We start from the raw sequence: 20,878 nt of genomic DNA, 5'->3' as shown, positions 1-20,878 counted from the left end.
ACACTCGAGCACGGACCGGGCTGTGTGTATGTTGATATATATGGTGCGACCTTTGATACCACAGGTCTGATGTGGTCCCACTAATTCTTGCATCACGGCTTGGAGTCTTTTAGCCAGAATTTTCATGAAGATCTTGTAGTCTACATTAGTCAGGGATATGGGTCGGTAAGCGGTAACCTGTCGCAGTCTAGCTTCATCTTCGCTTTTTGGTATTAAAATTGTATGGGATGTTAAAAATGAAGGAGGAAGCATATCCTTGTCATAAGCCTCATTAAACAGTGTAGCCAAAACCGGTGCTAAATCATCTTTGAATGCCTTATAAAGCGGTGCTACTAGCCCGTCTGGTCCTGGGGACTTTCCCGGGTTGAGGTCTTCTATGGCTTTCCGCACTTCTTCTGTTGAAATGGGCAGTTCTAGCCGCTCTTTCGTATCATCACTAAGCCGCGGCATTAAAGAGAGGAAACGGGTCTTGAAGTCTTCGGTTCTTACTTTGGTGTAACCAAAGAGCCCGCTGTAGTATTCATAAAAGGCCCTTTCTATATTTCCTTTGTCTACGAAGATTACACCGTTCCACTCTATTTTTGGTATGTCATTCTTGCGGGCGTGCCTTTTTTCCAAGCCGAAAGCACGTTTTGTGGGCATTTCGCCCGCTAACAGCCGCTGTGCCCTCGCCCTCACGATCGCTCCTCGATATCGCTCCGTATCTATTGCCTCTAGTTTCTGCTTGACGGTGCGCATTTCTTCGGTGCAAGTGCCTGGCTGCTTTCCTTCTTGCATTATCAAAAACTTTAGGTCATCTCTCAACGTGTTTTCCTGCAGCCTTTGCTTTTGCTTTATAGCGCACGATCGTTCAATTGCCATCATTTTCATTGCCTGCTTAAATCTTTCCCACTTCGCTCCCAGAAGTTCGTTGTCCGCCATTGGCAGTTCGTGTATCGCCGACGTAACGCGATCCACGAAGATATCATCGTTTAGAAGCTTCTCATTAAGTTTCCAGTTTTCCCACACAAATTTGCTTTTCGTTCCTTTTCTTTTACCTACATGGAAGACAACAAGACAATGGTCACTGAACGGCACTGGTTGTACGCTGTATTCGCCGCAGTACGGTATCAGTTCAACAGATACGTACGCCCGATCCAGACGCGCGTGACTCGTTCCTTGGAAATGGGTAAACCGAACGCCAGAGCCACATCCGAGACAATCACCAACATCCTCTAGATGACAGCGATCAATTATGTCACTTAAACAGGCAGTACTCGCATCTCGGTAGGGCGTCGCACTAGTTTTATCTCGTGCCATGCTTACGCAGTTGAAATCGCCAAGTAAGACAAGCAGACGGTCTGTGTCACAATGGTTGCCGACTATCTCAAAAAGGTTTCGCCTCTCTTCCGTGTTAGTGTGTGCGTAGATACAGATAATACGCAATTCCAAACCAGCAAGTGTGATGTCACAGACAATCCATCGACCGAAAACGCAAGTCACAACTCTTTCCACAATCGCTCCCAGAGACTGGCGAATCAACAGCATGCGACCTGCCGAGGTACCCACGGCATGAGACACGCAAACATCATACCGACTACTGAACGAGAGCACCATTCTGTCGGTCTGGTCTTGACTCTCGATTTTGGTCTCTTGTATCGCTACAATATCCAATTCCTGCTCAGTCACGAGTCTCAGCAGCTGATTTTGCCTCCTCCTGGATGAAAGACCCCTGACATTAAGCGTGGCTACTACGAGGTGTCTTTCAAATGCCGCCATCGTTAAGCAAGACCAGGCCGCCAGTACGGCGCTTACCTTCATGCGCACAACGCCGCGCCGTGTAGTGCCGTCCCTCCATTATTAGGTCTTCGGGTTGTCGTCGCGAGGAAGCGACGACGATCGTAGCCCGCTGGTGACACGCTGCTTTTTCCCTTCGCCTACGCCCCACTGGCGTTCTAGGAGACGCAGTCGTTGCTCCTGGCTCATTGCACTGACATCGTCGTGGCGTCGTTTCGCAGCCGCAGGGTCAGACTCCATGGGTTCCTCGTTGCTTTTTTCAGAAGGGCGTGGAATATCTTGCGGTGAATTGGTATCCATGCTCGTGGTTGCCGACTTGGGGGTGCTGGGCGCTGACTCACGAGTCCCTGGCGTGGCGCCTTCCTTTTCATCGCTCAGCGCTGCGGCCGTTGGGCTCTCGACCACTGGGTTGGAGGCAGCTTGCTCAGCTTCATCCTCGTCCATGTGCAGCTCACTATTATCGCCGAATGTTCCTCGAGTCGCGGCGCGGGCGTATGACTTCGTGCATTCAGCCTCTTCATGCCCGAAGGCGTGGCACTCGCTGCACTTGGGCACCTTGCAGTCCCGCCTAATGTGGCCTGTGTTGCGGCAGCGGAGACATATCGGCGCACGCCCGGGCACGACGACTAATACTGTACCGTTCCCGATACGCAGCTGATGGGGTATGCGCTCGAGGCTTACACCTTCTCGAAGAACCAGCCGCACAACACGAGTAGTCGAGTCGGCGTTTTCAAACCCGCCGGTCTTCCATCTATCGCTCGAAACTTCTTTCACTTCGCCGTACTCGGCGAACGCCCGCCTCAGAGTTTCGTTGCTGACGTTGAAGGCACACCAATGCACCTTCAGCCGCACTTCCTGCCTTTCAGGGTCAAAGACAACGCAAGTCTTCCCTTTAACAACAATATGCCCGATGTCGAGCAACTTTTTCTTGGCTTCTTCACTACGGAAGTTGACTAACCAGACGTGCGACATCTGGTACGCTCCAATACCGCCCACCTGTTCAATGACGCCGGCTTCTTTCATCGGCTGGCGGAAATCTTCTATCCTGTAAGGCCTTCCAGCGGTGTCGCAGTGAAGAACAACCATTGTTTTCAGTCCTTCTCCGGTTGGCAGCGGCGGCAGTACAATCCTGTAATCTTTCAGGCCGTCCAAAAACGATGTTCCGCGGCCAGAATCGGCCGTTATCACTGCTCGCGAAGAGCCAGCCATCCTGCGTCCTTTCACGACCGTGGCCGGAAGCAGAATGAGCCACGAGTTCCATCGATCAAAGTGGGACAAAAACGCCTCTAGTGAATGCGGTGTTGACTTACAACCGGCCGTAGAAAGTTATATTGCAGTGTATATCGGTAATTACGAGCATGTAAATTACAGAAGTCGCAGTTGAACGCGTAGCGAAGTACGTTTCCGCTACATTTCTTCTGCGCTTTCTGCACACGCAGAGCCATCTTGCGGCAAACACAGAAGGCCCCCTCCTCGCAATGTACGGAGCTGCCCCGACAGCTGGCGCGCCACGCGCGCATTGGGGCTGTGCGGGGACCGGTGCGAGGCGCGTCGCCGCCCGGTTGTCCGTGCCGATCACGACGTTCGGAGACACCGAGTTCTTTGGTTCGTTCCGCTTGCTCAGGCGCACGTTTCGTTGCCGCGCAGAACGCTGCGTTGCTCGACGCTCACCGCGTGATTGGTGGGTGCAAAGTCCGATGCGGGGCGCCTCGTAAGTGATCGCTGCGCCGTAGCGCATTGTATTACACCCCTTGGCGGGACGACGGGAACACTGTCGCGTTCCACTCTTGAAGGCGAAGCTTAAGCATCCTGCAATTTTTTGCAGTGGTTTCATGTCTCAGGAAATTATGCGGTATTTGAATTTTGTAAAAAATCTTTGTGCTCGTGGTCTTCGGAGATTGCTCTAGAACTCTGCGCCACCGACACCTCCTTGATAATGAAACGCCTGCGCGCTTGGAGATGTAACGTCACGCGAGGAGGCAGAGGACGAATTCATCACAATCTTAAGAAAAAAATAGCCTTACTTGTACTACGCGCCCCCCTTCATATACAGGGTGTCCTACGTAACTTGAGCCAAGCATTAAAAATATGCAAATGCCACGTAGCTGTACAGAACCAAGATGATGTTGTTTGCCGTCGCTTGGAGATACTCAGACTATTTTTTTAATGCAGCCTAATTAGATAATTAGTCTTAATTGATTTTTCAACTTCTCAAATATTATAATTACATGAAAAGTGTCAATGACAAAATTGTAGAGCAACACAATTTTTGTGCAGGGATAACAAAAGAGGTGGTGGCGTAGTGGTCCATGTGAAAAGTGATTGGCATTGTGAAAGAGTGTCCTTTGATTTTCAAGATGCTGAAGTAGTTACTATACTAATGACTAAGGCACATCTGGAATTTACAGTATGTGCTGTTTATAGGCCACCGAGCACTAACATAAAAAGGTTTAGGCAATTTGGCAAGCTTCCTCCAAAAGTACGCAGACATAAGTAGCATTATTTCGGCCGGTGATATTAAGATAGACATTTTTGCAACAAATAAGCCTGCAACATCTGATTACTTAACACTTTTGGCAAGCTACGGACTCGAAAACAAAATTCAGAGTTATACACGCGAGGAAATTCTCGGTCATCGTTTAACAAGGTAGTGTATAGACCGTATATGCACAAAAATGTGCAAATATGAATCATTTGGCTGTGTTATTAAGGAAAAAGTATCGGACCACTACTTCATCGCTATAGCAGTTTCAGGAGACGCTGTTGCTTTAACTGAAACAAAGACTGAAGAGAACTATGTTTTGAATTCTAATGAAGTAGATAAACGTGTGAGAACATTTAACTGGGATTCTCTAACACGGTACATCCAGCTAAAGGCTTACGAACTGTTTGTAAAGGAATTTAGAGAGGTTTACCTTTGCCACGAAAAGAAAATAAAGCTTAAAAGAAGTAATAGAAAGAGCCCGTCGATTGATAACGAAATAATGGAGCTTTCCTGCTTTAAGAGCAAACTTTTTAGAAAGAGAAGAGAAGAATTAGGCAAAGATGCAAGAGAAGAATTAGGCAAATTAGAAACAAAGTAAAAACTAAAATAAGACTAGCCAGGAAGCGCTAACACACAGGCAAGTTTTCAGCTTGCAGTCGTAATACCGGTAAAACGTGGAACTTGGTTAACACTCTAATAGGGAGACCTGCAAATAAGAGTATTGATAATAATCTTGCGGACGCCTTTCTCCAGTCACCTACTGTCCAGATAGCGAATGATTTTAACTACCACTTTATCGAGTCAGTATATAACATCACAAATGGGTGCTGTTAGATACGGGACCTTTTCCTGAGCCTCCTTCGAGTTCACCAGACCACATCGAATCGCGCCACAGCTAATTAAGGAGCGCAGAAGCACATCTACCCCGTTCCCGAGGCGCGGCACGTGCGAACGAGTTGGCGTCCCCCATTTCGTGCGCCGCAGGTGGAGCTACTCGCTGCTTGACTCTTCCCGAAAGTGTAGCGGGAGCCTGGCACGGTTCCAGGTAATGCAGGGCCCGAGCAAAGCTGCTTTGTAGCACTGAAACGTCGCCCCCTTCCGCCTATTGTGACGGCGCTTGCAAGTCAGCAAGGCAATACCGCAGAGAGATGTAAGCACTAGGACAATTGGGGCCCAAGGAGCGACCCTCGGCGCCGGGTGTGACACAATCGCACGGGCGCCTACCATTGGCCGAAAATGACGACATCTGAGCGGGCTCGCCGATTGGCCGAAAATGGCGTCACCTGAGCGGGCTCGCCGATTGGCCGAACGTGACGTGTCTTCGAGACACCGAAGGGTTTAAAAGCCAGAGACCGGGAGCAGCAAGAGAGCATTCCTTCATTCATCTCTTTCGAGCTTCTTGCCACGGGCCGCAGCGTCCGAGTTGCTGCCGGCCCGTAATGACTTTAAGACTGTTAATTTCTTTGTACTCTCACTGTAAATAATGTAAATAAACCTCCAGTTTTCATCTCAAAGTCCTCCTCAACCTCGACCAACTCCCGCACCCAACGGCAAGGTCCAATATCTGGGGGACAGCAATTGGGATTGTCCTCCAGATCCTACAGTGCATACCAGCAAATCTCCGAAACAATGCTACGTTCTCTAACGTTCATTCTGCTTTTCTGGCTACTGTTGATGAAGCCGAATGGTGGCATATAATACGATCCATGAGCTTAACAAAATCTCCAGGTTCTGCTAAAATTAGTATAATAGATATAGCTGCGAATTTCGATGTGCTCAAATCAACGCTGCTTTACATCTTAAATGAAACAGTAAAAACCGGTCGGATACATGAAAACATGAAAGTTAGTATTATGAGACCTCTTTATAAAAAAGGATCTAGAAAGCTTTACAAGAATTACCGATCAATTTCAATTCTTTCGTCTTTGGCAAGCATATTGGAAAATATAGTCTATGTTAATATGGTCTCATTCTGTGCAAAGTTTAGCCTTATTAACCCAGCGCAGTTTGGCTTTAGCTCAGGACAAAGTACTGTGGGCCTGTTAGAAGATTTTAATGACTGTATCTGTAACGAAATCGATAAAAACAATGTAGTTTTGACTCTTTTCGTTGAGTTGGAAAGAGCATTTGGCACATTAGATCATGAACGGTTACTATCAAAACTAAGCAGAAGTGGTTTCAGAGGGCAGTATTACTCATTTAAAAAATATTTAACAGGTAGACAGCAATGTGTCCGTGTGGCGGAGTCCTATAGTTCTTTGTTGTGTGTTAAATCAGGGGTACCGCAAGGGTCCGTATTGGGACCGCTTTTGTTTAACATTTACATGAATGATCTTGCTTGATTACCACTAAAATTAAAAAAATTATTTATACGCTGATGACACGGCTTTGGTTGTATCGAACAAATTTTCGAACGAAGCCGCTAGAGTACTATAGTATGATGTCTCTAAACTACTTGATTGGTTCACTGACAACAAAATGCTTATTAATAAATCTAAGACTAACATGATATGTTTTCACAGCCCATATAAAGTTGTCACGGATATTTCCCCTGTTTATCTCCACACCAGTGACTGCCTTGCATGCTCATGTCCTCTGGTAACTCTGGTAAAAAACACAAAATACCTGGGGCTACACTTCGACGACACGTTGTCACGGAATGTTCACATTGAAGAACTGTCAATACGCTTACGTGCTGTGTGCGCTCATTTGTATGCCCTAAAATCTTTCTGTAATGTAAATGTTCATAAAATGGTTTACAAAGGACTTGGTGAATCGATCATAAGGTACGGAATTACAATGTATGCCTTTGCTTCTTCTAGTAGACTTAGGATAATTAACAGCATCCTAAAAAAATGGCCTATAGCCTCTCGTATGGCACACTTGGTCATGGAGAAGATGTCTTGCTGAGCATGTGCCAGTCAGACATGTCTGTCGAGCAACAAGTTTTGTTTGACGCCATGTCTAAGAGTTGTTTTTCTACTAATTTCAAAAATTTGAACGTGACATCTCGGAGCTTACGTCAGATTAAACAATATGTGGTACCTCGTGTGTTAAGTCCTGTTTTGATCGTCATTCCCATCAAGTTAAATGCAAAAAGAAATTCGTGTCGCCTCAGAATCCATGGATTCCTTTAACAGACAGAATGCAGGTAGTAACTATTTCAGGCGTTCATTCTAAAACCATGTTCACTAATACTGGCGTGCCCCAGGGTTCCATATTGGGTCTGCTTTTATTTTTATTATACGTCAGTGATCTGCCTAACTGCCTCTCTTCTTCGAAATGTATACTTTATGCAGATGATGCTACCATCATTAAAGGGAAGCTGAAGAGTCTGTCGAATTCAATAAGACGCTCATATACGGATGCGGGAACCTTATAAACCATGTAGGTAAAATTTGGGTTTTTTTTTTCAATTAGGAGCGACGTAATCGTCGGTTGAAATTGCGCTGTAGCTCCGCACCCCGTCGAATGCCGCGCGCTGCTGCTGACGCTGACGATGCGAGCGGAGACCGGAAACCGCGGTGTTGTGACGTCAACTCTAGTGTTTCGTTCCTTCGCAGCGTCCGCGACCGTGCCTGACCGCGCTTGTTTCTGCGTGCGTGCCATCGTAATCTGCTTCGATCGACCCTGCATTCCTTTGTTGGTGCGTCTGCGTGTATGTAGAGTGGTAGTCAACGTGCGTGGTAGTCAACGTGAGTGGTAATCAACGTGAGTGGTAGTCAACGTGGTAGTCAACAGATGAAGGTCACTACACGTACTGCATGAACCGGGAAGCTTTTCACGCGTTTAAACCGTCTTTGTAGATTGCCGACAGCTTTGGACAGCGCACAAATGCCGACGATCGCATCCCCGCTTACGTTCCACGAGGAGGCATGCAGGAACACAACACTACAGTTGTTTGACCGGAAACGAGCTCACTAGATCGGCGAAAGATCGGCGAGATCACTAGATCGCTTTGCAAAAAACATACTCACCAAAGAGCATTTCCAACACGAGGATATCCCAAGACTTTGCTTTCGTTCGCGTCGAAAGCACTGCTCGCACCAGCATCATTTGCTTCTTCGAGAGGCCGGCTCTTCGCAATCGGCTCGTACATGTAGGGAGTAACGCCGAACTCCTCAGAAAAACGCAGTCTCTCTAAATTTTCCATTACCGTCTCAGAAAAACAGCACCAAACTACCTGGCACCGCGCTTCATGTGTAGCGGCAGCGGTCGGTTACTAGTGTTGACGTCACGAGGCGCCCGACCAATCACAGGCGGAAACGAGACGCGCGAGCTGGGCGTGTCCGCTGCTGCACTTTTCGTCGAAATAAAATATATTTGCGCTTTCTTTCGCTCAATTTCGATACGATATTCGAATTCGGAGGGTTGAAAACCATTATGTACAGATGTTCACTCATTTTTTCTGGAAAACCTTTCAGCTTCCCTTTAACTCCGATAAATGTCTTACAACCTTAGTATCTAACCTTAATGGTGATTTACACAGCCTGCTGGAGTGGTGCCATACTAACCAGCTACAGATAAACCCGTCGAAAACAAAATTTGTTGTATTCACTTCCCACCAACGAACACTTCGCTCAATTCCTCCTATTTTTCTGGGCGTAAGTCCTATCACTGCAAGTTTTTCATGTAATTACATTGGCATAAATCTTAAATTTATTGAACACTTAAGCAAAGTAAAACAGAAGATTACCTACGGGATTACGGTACTTCTAAAAGCACGAAACATATTTAACCATGAAATATTACTATCATTAAACTTTTCATTTATTCATTCCCACTTTAACTACTGCGTTACTTGCTGGGGAAACACTCACGTAACCCATTTAAACTCATTGCAAATCCTACAGAATCAGGCTATTAGGATAATTACATTTAGCCCATATAACAAACACGCCTCATACCTTTTACGAACTAATCACATTCTTTCAGTCACGCAACTCGTTAAATGTAACCTAGGTGCCTTTTTGTTCCGTCAAATCAATTACACACGATGCGATAGCTTGATACCACAATCGTATCTAATAAATACTAATATTACCCGGTTTGCAATAAATAGGAACTTCATTTTACCCAAAATACATACTAATTATGGCAAACAGAGCGTCTATTTTTCATCTATCGCATTCTGGAACGCACTACCATTACATATAAAAACACTTAAAATTCAATAATTTAAGAAACAACTAAAATAGTACATTCTGTCGAATACTGATGCCTAGTTCATACTCACTACCATTCTTTCAGGGTGCCTTCATTTCATTTTCATTGCCATACCATTAGTTTTCTGTCTCTGCCTTACATATACATTCGAGTTAGCAAATTATACTGTGTCACGTCAGCTTCTCATTTACTTTATTAGTTGTCAACGAAATTATGTTACAGTGCTTTTTTTTTCTTGACATTTATGCACGTGTAATTCTTCAAACACGCTGCTCATACTAAAACCTGTAATTATTCCATGTTAACGATTTGTTGAAACTGCTGTAATTTTCGTTTTATTACGTTTACTTTGTAAAGGAGGTCCCATTGCAGTCTTTGACTTCGGGACCTTCTTCTGTATATTAACATCTTGTAATCTTTCTAATCATCTCAATAAAAACTGATTCTGATACACAAATTACGGCAATAGGACTCGTGCTTTCTACGTGCCGGCTAATTTCAATAATTTGAATGAGAATGATATCGCAGGAACATTGAAACAAATAAAATCCCATTTAAGGTCATGGGCGATACGTAATGCCCATATTTGTTAAACCTTTTCTTCGGCATTTTGAAGCATGTATACAAGGACGGAACAATTCAGAAGGCTTTATACTATGTACCATTTTTTTCCATTTTGTTACCTATCCGAACCTGTTTTGTACGAACCTGATTGTGAAGTTATCTTTAATGTCAATGCCTTTTTTTTTTCAATATTTCTCTTTTATTGTTTTTTTTTTGTTTTATTTCCGTTTGTACACATATCAGTACTATTCGCTGACTGCCCAGCCTCGCACACAAGCAATGTTGCCTATGCGGGCTGGATTTGTAACTGCGACACGATTGGATGTAATAAAGATTATTATTATTATTACTATTATTATTATTATTATTATTATTATTATTATTATTATTATTATTATTATTATTATTATTATTATTATTATTATTATTAAAAACTCCCGATACAGCTTTCTGTTGCTCAATGCCTGCTACATAAAAGTGTTTTTCCGAGCGTGAAAGAAGCCCACAAATATACGCAAGATTGCCGCGCGACTGCCCGCTCGAGGCACTTTGCGGGCATTTGCGGGCTTCATTCACGCTCGGAAAAATGCTTTTATGTAGCACGTATCGAGCAACAGAAAGCTGTATCGGGAGTTTTTATGTTGCTCTACAATTTTCTCATTTACACTTTTCATCTAATTATCATATTTGAGCAGATGAATAATTAATCAAGAATAATAAACTAATTAGGTGAAATAGAAAGAAAGACATAATCTGAGTATCTCCAAACGACGGCAAACAACATTACCTTGGTTCTGTCCAGCTACGCGTGGCATTTGCATATTCTTAATGTTTTGCTCAAGTTACGTGGGACAGCCTGTATATCCTTCTCATAAAGGCCTCTCTGCCTTCGCACGTGACGTCGTGACGAGCGCAGGCTCTAAGAGGCTCAAATGGGTAACACTGCGCGTACTCACTGCAGTTGGGGAGCTTGAGGAGTGGGTTGTCTTTGGCCATAGGGGTGTCGCCAGCAGCGTCGAGCGCCGCGGAGGCGATCACACCGGACTTGAGAGCATTGCAGAGCGCTTCTTCGTTCACCACTTCTCGCCTGCACGACAGAGTGAGGCGAGAGACTAGTCGCCGGCACCATGGTTCTTTATTTTTCTCGACCCGATGAACTCATTCGTGCTCATCGCGATCCTGCGCGGTGACACACTTAACTCGAATTTCCAGATGCCGTTTGACAGATGTCGCTCCGCAGCCATGGCGCCTATATATGCACGCCGACGCCTTAGAGCGCGTGTGCGTATGAATGCTCCCTAACGGCGCCTATAAAGTGACTGTTCTACGCTCCCAGAGGGCGCATATACAGTAACACTAATCGCACCAGTGAGTCTGCGCAACACCACGTCGTGGCCATGAAAGATATAACTGGGAACGCGGTTTCTGATATTGATACTTTGACTGGCACACCATAGCGCATGGAGTCGCATGGTTTCTCGTGTATAACTTCAACAACGGTGGCAGCTGCAAAAGCGTTCGTCACGGTGTCCATCGCACGAGCAGAGGTGACAGTAAGACAGCTCAGCAGCCCGCGTGTCAAGGCCTCGAGGCGCCCCCAGCCCGTCGGCATGCGTTGGCTGTTTCGCAAGTGGTCGTCGCAAATGGATGGTGTGCGGCGTACATCGCGAATCGCAATGTTTTTGCTCAGTTGTTCAAGGTACACGAGAAGAACATTTACGAGTAATGAAGACTACCGCATGTGTATAGTTGGGTACGATCCTACTCACGGTGGCATGAGTAAACTAATCGGATCGTCAGAGCCAGCGCTCCTGCATTGTAATTAATGGAGCGCTTCCCAACTCGAAAAAAGCAAACTGTTTCTAATGGGAATCGAGAGGTTTTTCTTGATACACACATAGTGAGTAAACCTTAATTCCAACCGACTCTAGGGAGCCTTCATACAAGTCTTGCCAGTGCGGCATGAAGGCTCCTTAATCGACTGTTATCCTTTACCAGATAAGCGCATGTTCTGCGGTCGGCCCGTGCACATCTACTTGACAAGCTCTGCTCACCTGCTGATGCTGACGAAGACAGCCGTGTGCTTCATCAGGTGGAAGGTCTTCTCGTTGAACATCTGCTGCGAATCCGCGTTGAGCGGGCAGCACACGATCACGATGTCGCTGTTGCACAGCAAATGCTTCAGCGTGGTGTACTGGATGTCGTGCGGCAGCGCTGGGCCACCATTCGGCAAAGGGACAACGACAGGCCGCGTAAGTTTTCAGTCAGAGTGCGTCGATAGTTCATGCCATTTAAATACAATTAACAGAGGGCAGCGTAATGGATTCTGATCGCAGATAGCGGTATGCGAGCATGCTTTACGCCAAGAAATGACGAACTTAATCGCTTAACGGTCGACTTTGTTCTGTCGCTGTAAAACTAAACTCTCATGCAAATAAATTGTCCTTGATGTTATATTTATTTAGCAAATGCAAGCAGTCCATCGCTGACTGATATGCTGCTGCAGCAATATGGCAATCCGTAATATTTTGTACCATCGAAAACACATTCTTTCCTTCTTGATATTGCAAAATTATAAAATGACAGCACGTCTTTGTTTAAGGTATTCGTTATAATGCTTTGCACTAATCCCTAGGGGGTATGATTATTTTAACGTCCAAGTTACATGAGGGCGGCACCAGTGGTAGAGTGTCTCGGAATACTTTTGACCGCCTGGGCCTCTTTAACGAGAAGAAAGGGGGTTAACCGAAGGGCCCGATTTTTATTAATAATATCATGAGAAGCCAACAAGCATAACAGCATAAACATGCACGGTTGTCTTTACGGAAGGCAGCCTGCATACGGCATTTGCGACGTGTCTTAACAGGAGTCCAACCATGAGCCGCGCCATGGCTGGACCATAGCTTTGCTCACTCGAAAGCACTCCTATAGGCGAGCAATCTTTGGTGTAAGTGCTCAAAACTGTTTTTCCCCCACAATAACTTGCAGGGAGAAGCACGCCTCTATGATTGGCCTCGTTTTATAAGTGCGCCATAATGGTACCCGCGTATTCGCTCGGCGGAGCTCAGGGGATGGGTTATCCTGACGTCGTTTGCAGCGAACCTCTTCTCCGTTCTTTCGCGTGAAATACGTAAAGCGGCGTGCTGCCGCCGAGAAGACGCACAACCCAAGGCTTGACTAATCTCCTCCGAGCCGCGGAAGCTTTTTGTGGCTCTCGGACTAACGGCACCCCCATATACGGTCACTAGTGTACCACTATCCCATCTTCAGCGGAAGTTCCACGTGGTCGCGACGTCTGAGAAATGTATCATATCGTTATGTGATGTGCTCCCCTTGGGGCAGTGGATTACTCTCTCGTGTAAACTACCTAGGAGATCGCGCGCGGTGCGCACGCTGCGTGCTGAACGCTGGTGATGACTACAGCGTCAACTAGTGGATAGTGCTGTGACTGCGTAGGGCTTGCATTGATCGCGAACGCGTGTAATTGTAACGGAGCGGATGCATGTAATAAGGCGGGCTTACATACTAGGTGCTTTCTTTTACTATATGATTTTTACAATATCGCTTGTGGCAAATAGCGCGATTACAATCCTCGAACCGGACTGCTAGAAAAAGTGGACGTTACTTCCACTAGAAATCAAAATGCGTAACCAGCTAATTAACAAAATTTCACAATTTAGCTTTCAACTTACGGCAAATATTGCAATTCACGAATTTTAGCCGGGCAGATTGCAAGGCACTTGGAATGAATTCTGAGGATGGCATCGTAATCGGTCCGTAATATTTAATGTTGGTTTTATCTCAATTACTGCTGTAAGTTGACTTCATTCTGCTCCAAGTTGAACACCTCGAAACGACGAAAAGAGCAAACGCACGTATACACACAGGAGCGGTGCTCGACTATCAACTGAAATATTATTCGTGAAAACCATCTTTTATACATTCCATTCCCCAACATTTGACACAACACAGGTCATTCATCGTTAAAAACAAGCATAAAAGATGTTTTTGTGCGGAAGGAACCACATGCTCCTCATTCTACTCTGGCGCCAACTCTCAAGAATGTTCTCGTCCGGTATGACGTTTCTGACGATTTTAGCAATACTTTTAATTTTAGCATGTGGTCCTAGTTTCTTAATTAGCCTCATGAGTATTCCGTCTATTTCCTTTGCGCTGGAGATCTAATTTTTTTGTTTTGCCTTTTTTTTCAGTTGAGAATAATCTGCTCTAATCTCTCTTCTGCATTTGCCTCGTTTCCTGTACTCACCTTTTTTTTTTACATATGTTTCCGTCACCGTTTTTATTTTACTCGACATTGGTTTCTGCAATAAAATTAAACGCGTCTTGCCCCTCCAAGGTACCTCCGTCTGCGTCGTCGATATGATAAGGGGCGACTTCATTCTTTCGAGAGATTTAACGAAGTTGCAGAATTTTTTTGGTGCGCTCTTGTTTTTCTCACACCTTCCCGACAACCAGCGATTACTTGAGCTGTTAGTTTTTTCTTGAACAAGTATCTGAATTTACCGTTTTTGCGCTGATATGTCTCCCATTGTTAGTCTATTTCCTCTTGTGACAGTCCTGCCATCTTTACTCATCTGCGTTCTCTGGACACTTTGCACCGCTCATCGATTGCGACCAAGATTCTATTATTTCAGCAATTGCATGGTTTTATTGCCATGGCAATTATATTGACACTGCAGGAAATTTTTGCCGGCCGCGTCGCCGTGATATTCCGTATAAAATCTAAGGGCGATAACACCGTCGCCGCGCGTCATATGCTGTACGTGCGAGTGAAAGCACGCAAGGGAAGCCGGCGATCGCCGCTCAATCTGGCGCGTGCGGTGGAGAAAGCGGAGAGCAAACGCGCCGTCTTCCGTCGCGCGAAAGGCTGCGGGGAGATGGGAGGGAGGGGCGGCGGCGTTGTTCTCCGGCAGCAACTGCGCATTTCGCGCCTGGGCGCAAGGGGAACCGACGATCGCGGCTCAATCTCACGCGGAATATATGGAGGAAAGCGGGGAGGCAGCGTGGGAGGGAGAGGGGGGGGGGGGCGGCCTCGACAGCATAGGGTGGCTAAACGGCCACCCTAGCCACCCTAACAGCGTCAACAAGAGCGTACTTTGCACGGGCGGTCGCGGTCGCGTGCGCTGTATCTTGAAAGCGATCTGCAGACGGCTCGTACCTTTGTGCGCGCTGTGTTCTAGCCGTTCTTGCGTCGAAGCGATAGACGGCACGAAGGTCACTTCGCTTGCTGCTGCTGCCGCGCTTGCTCACACCAGCGCTTTGACAGTGAGTGTCCGCGCTCATCAAGCTTTGTGTTCATGTTTGCTTGTGCGCGCTGACACCGTGCTTGTTAATTCGGTTAGTAAGCGAATGTTTCAAAGTTTATACGGCCGATAGAACTACTACTCTTACTCAGTACTACTGTCTACTAATTTGCTATCGCAATCGATGCTTCGGCTTTCGGGCTAAACTGCGTCTTTTTTTTTTTTTTCACTGGACATTTTCTTTTAATTTTTGCCCATCACGACGCCCTCAAGTTCAACGTAATCCCAATCCTTTGGTCTACTTTCAATGACCTGCTGAATGATTGCTGCTATATTTTGGTATGTTCATTTGTCATTTAAATTTAATGTACTGCGTTTGTACTCCTGCTTTTTTTTTCTTTGCTGGGTGATCCATGCGCAAGGTAACCTTTTTAGGATCACCCAACCATCCTAAGCTTCTAGTTCGTTCTTCGCCTATATTTATTCTAGTGAATTCATTGTAGAGTTCCTTGGGCATCAGAGCGTAATATATCAACGGTTGCCTGTTGACAGGTTCCTATCACAATTAGGTTGCCTATTTATAATCACGAGATTTTGCCGGTCAATAAAATCAAGCAGTATTTTCTCGTGATAGACTGCGAGACCATCCAAATCTTCAGTTCGGGCATTCATATCCTTTAGCAATATAATTCCTAATTCCTGCCTTAGCTCTGAACTGTTGGTATCTTCACACTGTACCAACTATTTGATTACTTGCCCACGCTTATTTCTTGTGCGCAAGTATAAGCTAGTTTAAGATTACATTATCCTCCGCAATTACAGTGTCTCCCGAACAGGAAATGTTGGTTACAAGTAAGCGTTATTTTCTGCCAGTCTGAGAAATGAGAATGACCGATCCTGCCTCCTCTCTTGTCCTCTTTTTTCCTGTTACAGCCCTCCCGGACGTAACTTTCAATGAATGGTGGCTTCTCCAAATCTCTAAGAATTTTTACCCTTCTTGATTTGCCCGCACGCCATCTATTTCTCCGGGATGTGCCACTGGGCCGTACAGATGATAAAAAATGAAAATAATCGGAGGAAAGGAATTCTTGTAAAATACGAACCCTGATCAATAAAATACGGCACTGTTCCTCTTTCGACTGTGCCTGTGGCACCCGGCGGGAGAGCGTGAACCTTCGTAATAAATTGAGCGCGCTCATTGTGCAGTGTACACGAGATGACTGCCCTCTCAACAATGGCATAAACTCGCGAGAGTTACTTACGGTCCAGTTTGGGGCGCCTGTTGTGGTACAAGAAGCTTCGCACTTTGAACGCCCTCAGCCGGTTGACAATTTCCATTCCTGGAACATTCGTATGACAAAATTCAACTTGACGTGCAGTTGCGTATATTTTGTTGTTCTGTGGGAATGACAATTCACTTCCCGAACCTGCATCACGGTGATGAGAGACAGCGTGGTGGAAGGTAACAACATAATTTCACAACATGCACCGAACTTTATATACATGGGTATTTCTTGCATTCTGTCCCCATTGGAATGCTGCTCCTGTGGCCGGAAATCAAAACCTCGACCAGTAGAAGAGTACTATAAATTCAGGTCTTGTAACTATAGCATCAGCAGACACCGCTGTATGTTAAACATAATCAGTGTAGAATTTTTGTTTGTTTTTGATTTCTTTTTCAACCGGCACTAGCTTCCTAGCACCCGTTACCGGTGTTCAGAGATTGTGATGAACTTAAGCTGCACGCTAAATTTATTGAACTTCTTTTTTATAACTTTCCTGAACATTCTGATGTATACCTACCAAATCAACAGGGACACTCGATGTATAAAGCTTGCGGGGCGCGGGTCTGCGAACTAGCTGAATGTTTCATGACCCTCAGCGCACAGCATGGAATTCAGGGGTCGAATTCACAAAGCTTTTTGTTCGTAAATGCCATTTATTATTGGCTGGCCGCCGTCGCTAATAATACCTCCAACATTGCCATTGGCTGACATTAGTTCTTACGAACAGTTTTAGCGTTAGAACGTTTTTGTGAATAAGGTCATATGTTTACTACTTGCAGTGGTGTACACGGCAAGCATATATTGCTCTACTGCTTTACTGACTGCGGGCAAAATATGGGCTGAAATTCGGCTCTATCACGCAAATTTCGTCCCGCAAGCTGCTGACGCCGACTCTTCGTGCAAATTGGACGCCCAAAATAACTTCCTGATTTAAACTTACATGTTTCTCGAAAGATCTCCAAAATATATTCGCCTTCAATGTATACTCTTCCTGAAGCGCTGTGCACTTGAACTGCGGGTTCCTCCTTCGCTCAAGGCAGTTTTGCAACTCTAGCAGTTTATTGGCTTTCAGCATTCTACAACCTAAAGAAAAGGGCAGCAGTGGTGACAGCGGCGTTTGCGACAGTGATAGGGGCCGACAACCGTTTCGGCGACAGAGATTCCATCAGTGGCCACAATACCAGCGAAGATACGTGGCTGCTCTGGCGCATCTCTCGAAGGGTAAGCGGCCTAGCTTACCTTAACCAAGTGACTTTCACGCCATAAAGCCCAGCGCATCGTTTTTGATACGCTGAGTTGGCTACCTCAAAATGCTGATTTAAGTCCGGGAAACTTACGCAAAGCTGCTAGTAGCGTTTTTGGTACGCTGGAGACAAACGTCGGTGCTTAAAATGCGCCGTAGAGGCGAGTGTCTGCATAAGGCTTGTGAGTGTTATTTCAAAAGCTCCAGGAGCAGCTTACGCACCGATGTCTCCCAGGCCAATGACCCCGGCAACCTTGCCTACGAGCTCAGGTCCGACCATCCAGGACAGATTGATGGTTGGAGTCCAGTTCCCCCTGTAACGGTCAGAAAGTCATGCCTAGCCAAAAACGGCAACGCGCAAGTTACGGCAGCTATGATTCCAGTCTGAATTCGGCTTAATACAGGATCAAGTCTGTTCGCTTACAGCATATGGTGCATTTCAAATTTAAATGAAATCCGCGATCTAATTATGAGGTACGCCGTAGTGGGAGACTCCGGATGAACGTTGACCACCTGGGGCTCTTGACGATGCACCCAATGCACAGTACACGAGGACTTTTGCATTTCTCCTTCATTTAAATGCGGTCGCTGCGGCGGGGATCGAGCCCGCGACCCCGTGCTCAGCAGCAGTGGCGTAGGGAGAAATTTATTTCGGGAAGGGGGAGGAGGGTTCCGCCGACACCTACCAACACCCTCTAGAGAACTGGGGTAGGTGTTGCACCTACCCCACTCCTTCCCCTGTTTCACCTTTTTCCCTCCCTCCCTCCCTCCCTCCCTCCCTCCCTCCCTCCCCCCCCTCTCTCTCTCTCTCTCTCTCTCTCTCTCTCTCTATATATATATATATATATATATATATATATATATATATATATATATATATATATATATATATATATATATATATTTATTTATATATGGAGGTCACACAATACGCAAAGACAAAGTTCGCGTCAAATTATGCTATCATCCTTTGGTATTCTTAAAAAAGGTAATAAATGAACCAAAATTTCGTTTACGAGTTTATGCATTTATGTATGTGTCGATGACCTAGCTGGTACATTAGCAGCGTTAAAAACGGGGCCTTACAAAAACAAGACAGCGCACTAGCGTGTGTCTTCTCGTTTGCAGGCCAGACTTGTTGCAGCCTAGGTAACAGCGGAGATCATCTTTGTTTTTTTGTTTCTTTTTTCAGCTAGACCTTTTATTGAGTGGTGCGGCCACGGCTACGTACAGGAGAGAGCGGGCACTATCTTGCAAATTTCCTGTCTCTCAATCGCGCTTTCGGAGTTGTGGGCATGCTATATTATTCTAAACTTAGAAATAAAGGAACGAAGCTTTGCGCTAGAACTTCAGTATCATAGGATGCAGGTTTCACTCACTTTTGGTGATCTGCTGTCCGACTTGTTTAAAGAGATGTTTGGAAGCAACTTGCGATCATGGTATTGTAGTCATCACGCGACGCATATTGTTATTTGATCACACTCGGGAACTGATGAGGTCGACAGTCCGAAGCAGGGCTGCTTCCTGTTCAGAAGCCTTTGGGAAAATTATACGGCATCCGTTGTTCGCAGTAAAGTAAAGGCTAGTAGCTCCAAGAGATTTGAAAGCGTCGTGTCTCCAGACACCCGTCTATTCTGAAAATTGCCGAGACGTTTAGTGAGGATATATACGCCTCGTGCACCGCCTATAGAGGCGCCACTGAAAGCCACCTAGCGGGCGCTTCCAACAGTACACGCGGGAGCAGTAGCAGACGACAACCCTTTGCAGCAAGGATAGCTGAAGTTCGCGGCTGCGATTTCTCCTTTGTTCGGGTGCCAGGCTGCTTCTGCGGTGACAGCTGTAGGGAAGATGCTGACCTCTGTGCAAGCGGGTATGAACACGATGTTACCGGTGTTTGGGATAACATGGTCCACATACGTGCAAGGTGCATGTGTCCCGCAGACAAATGCCATGAATCCCATGTACATGACGTGGAGCTCATGTTGACTAGCCGATAAATTTTGTTGAGTGATGCGATCTCTCGATGTTTTTTTTTTTATTCTACCCCTGCCGCAATGCTGCTTCTGTACCTGAATAATAAGCACCCGTCGTTAGTGCAGACCTATATAATCAAATCCGCACGGTACAATCTCTGAATATGCCGTTGTGATTTTTCTGGCGATGAATACATGTGACATCGCCAAATAACTGCAGTCGAAGTCGCCTCAAGAAGAGTAATTGCCAATTTATTGATGGAAACGCGTACACTAGCCAACGAAGTCACCAAACACACGCGTTAATAAAAGCGCGTGTTAGTGCTGTACCGCCGATGCAATTCTGCTGCATACGCCGATGAACTACCGTCCCCGTGCAGTTTCTGTAATTTTAAGTTCCCCAAGGGAGCTGCTTGTAAACGTATAAAGCTAAAGACTGACTAACTCTTCAGTACTTTATATTACTAGAGAGAGGTGCCACATGATATATTTAAAGGCAGAGCAGCGCCAGTTAAAGTACATGAGCGCTGGCGGCAAGGCCCGGTTTAGTCGTCTGCAGCGTAAGTATAAGAAAGAATTCAGTTGGAGTACGTTGTGAAACAAACAAATCACTCGGCGTGTTAAGTTTGCTCAGGCAGCATCGAGGTGTGATGACTTCCCAAACGGGACGCGAACTTTTCAGCGAGAAATGGAACAAAAATACCATATGCAGCAGCTATTAGCAATTCTCGCCCTGAACTACCCATTTTCTAAACACATTTCCAAAAACGCAAACAATATCTAAGATGCCCTCGGGCGAAAAAAATAAAGCTGTTAAAGAAGCACTTCCTTGGTATCATTCCGATAAGACACAGCGTGATTTATACCTTTTACAAACAAGGCCGGGTGAAAACTTCGCAGCTCAAAAGAATCGACAAGAGTTATGCATGGAGCAACTAGCAACAGTTAAATATGTGCGAAGCCACGCATAAAATAGATGTAAAAACATGAAGTGCGCGACAGCTGGTGCGAGGATTTACCGCGCCACATGAAACCAACAATCTCAGTTCTTGCAAACATCAGTAGCTTTAACATACAACGCAATGCGCTCGTGCAGTCGTGCTGCCTAGCTAGCGCAACGC

The 20,878-nt window shown here is 45.8% G+C and overlaps 2 protein-coding genes across 2 annotated transcripts in view; both read right to left on the bottom strand.

Moving 5' to 3' along the window:
* LOC126547975 (glyoxylate reductase/hydroxypyruvate reductase-like) overlaps positions 1-20,878 on the bottom strand; it is a 43,039-nt gene that overhangs the window by 11,055 nt on the left and 11,106 nt on the right. Inside the window, exons 5-8 of the mRNA XM_055063445.2 lie at positions 18,007-18,098; positions 16,518-16,595; positions 12,046-12,205; positions 10,948-11,078 (exon numbers count right to left, since the gene is read on the bottom strand). Of these exons, the coding sequence (XP_054919420.1) occupies positions 10,948-11,078; positions 12,046-12,205; positions 16,518-16,595; positions 18,007-18,098 (461 nt within the window). The remainder of the gene's footprint in view (positions 1-10,947; positions 11,079-12,045; positions 12,206-16,517; positions 16,596-18,006; positions 18,099-20,878) is intronic.
* On the bottom strand, positions 1,297-3,010 carry LOC126543181 (uncharacterized). Its single transcript, XM_050190319.3, has one exon. It carries the CDS (start codon positions 2,983-2,985, stop codon positions 1,840-1,842), a length of 1,146 nt encoding a protein of 381 aa, XP_050046276.3. The 5' UTR covers positions 2,986-3,010; the 3' UTR covers positions 1,297-1,839.

Source organism: Dermacentor andersoni, chromosome 1, assembly GCF_023375885.2.
Source record: "Dermacentor andersoni chromosome 1, qqDerAnde1_hic_scaffold, whole genome shotgun sequence".
In the NCBI taxonomy this organism is placed as follows: domain Eukaryota; kingdom Metazoa; phylum Arthropoda; class Arachnida; order Ixodida; family Ixodidae; genus Dermacentor; species Dermacentor andersoni.
The sequence above is the reverse complement of the archived record's forward strand: the minus strand, read 5'-3'. Positions and strand labels throughout refer to the sequence as shown.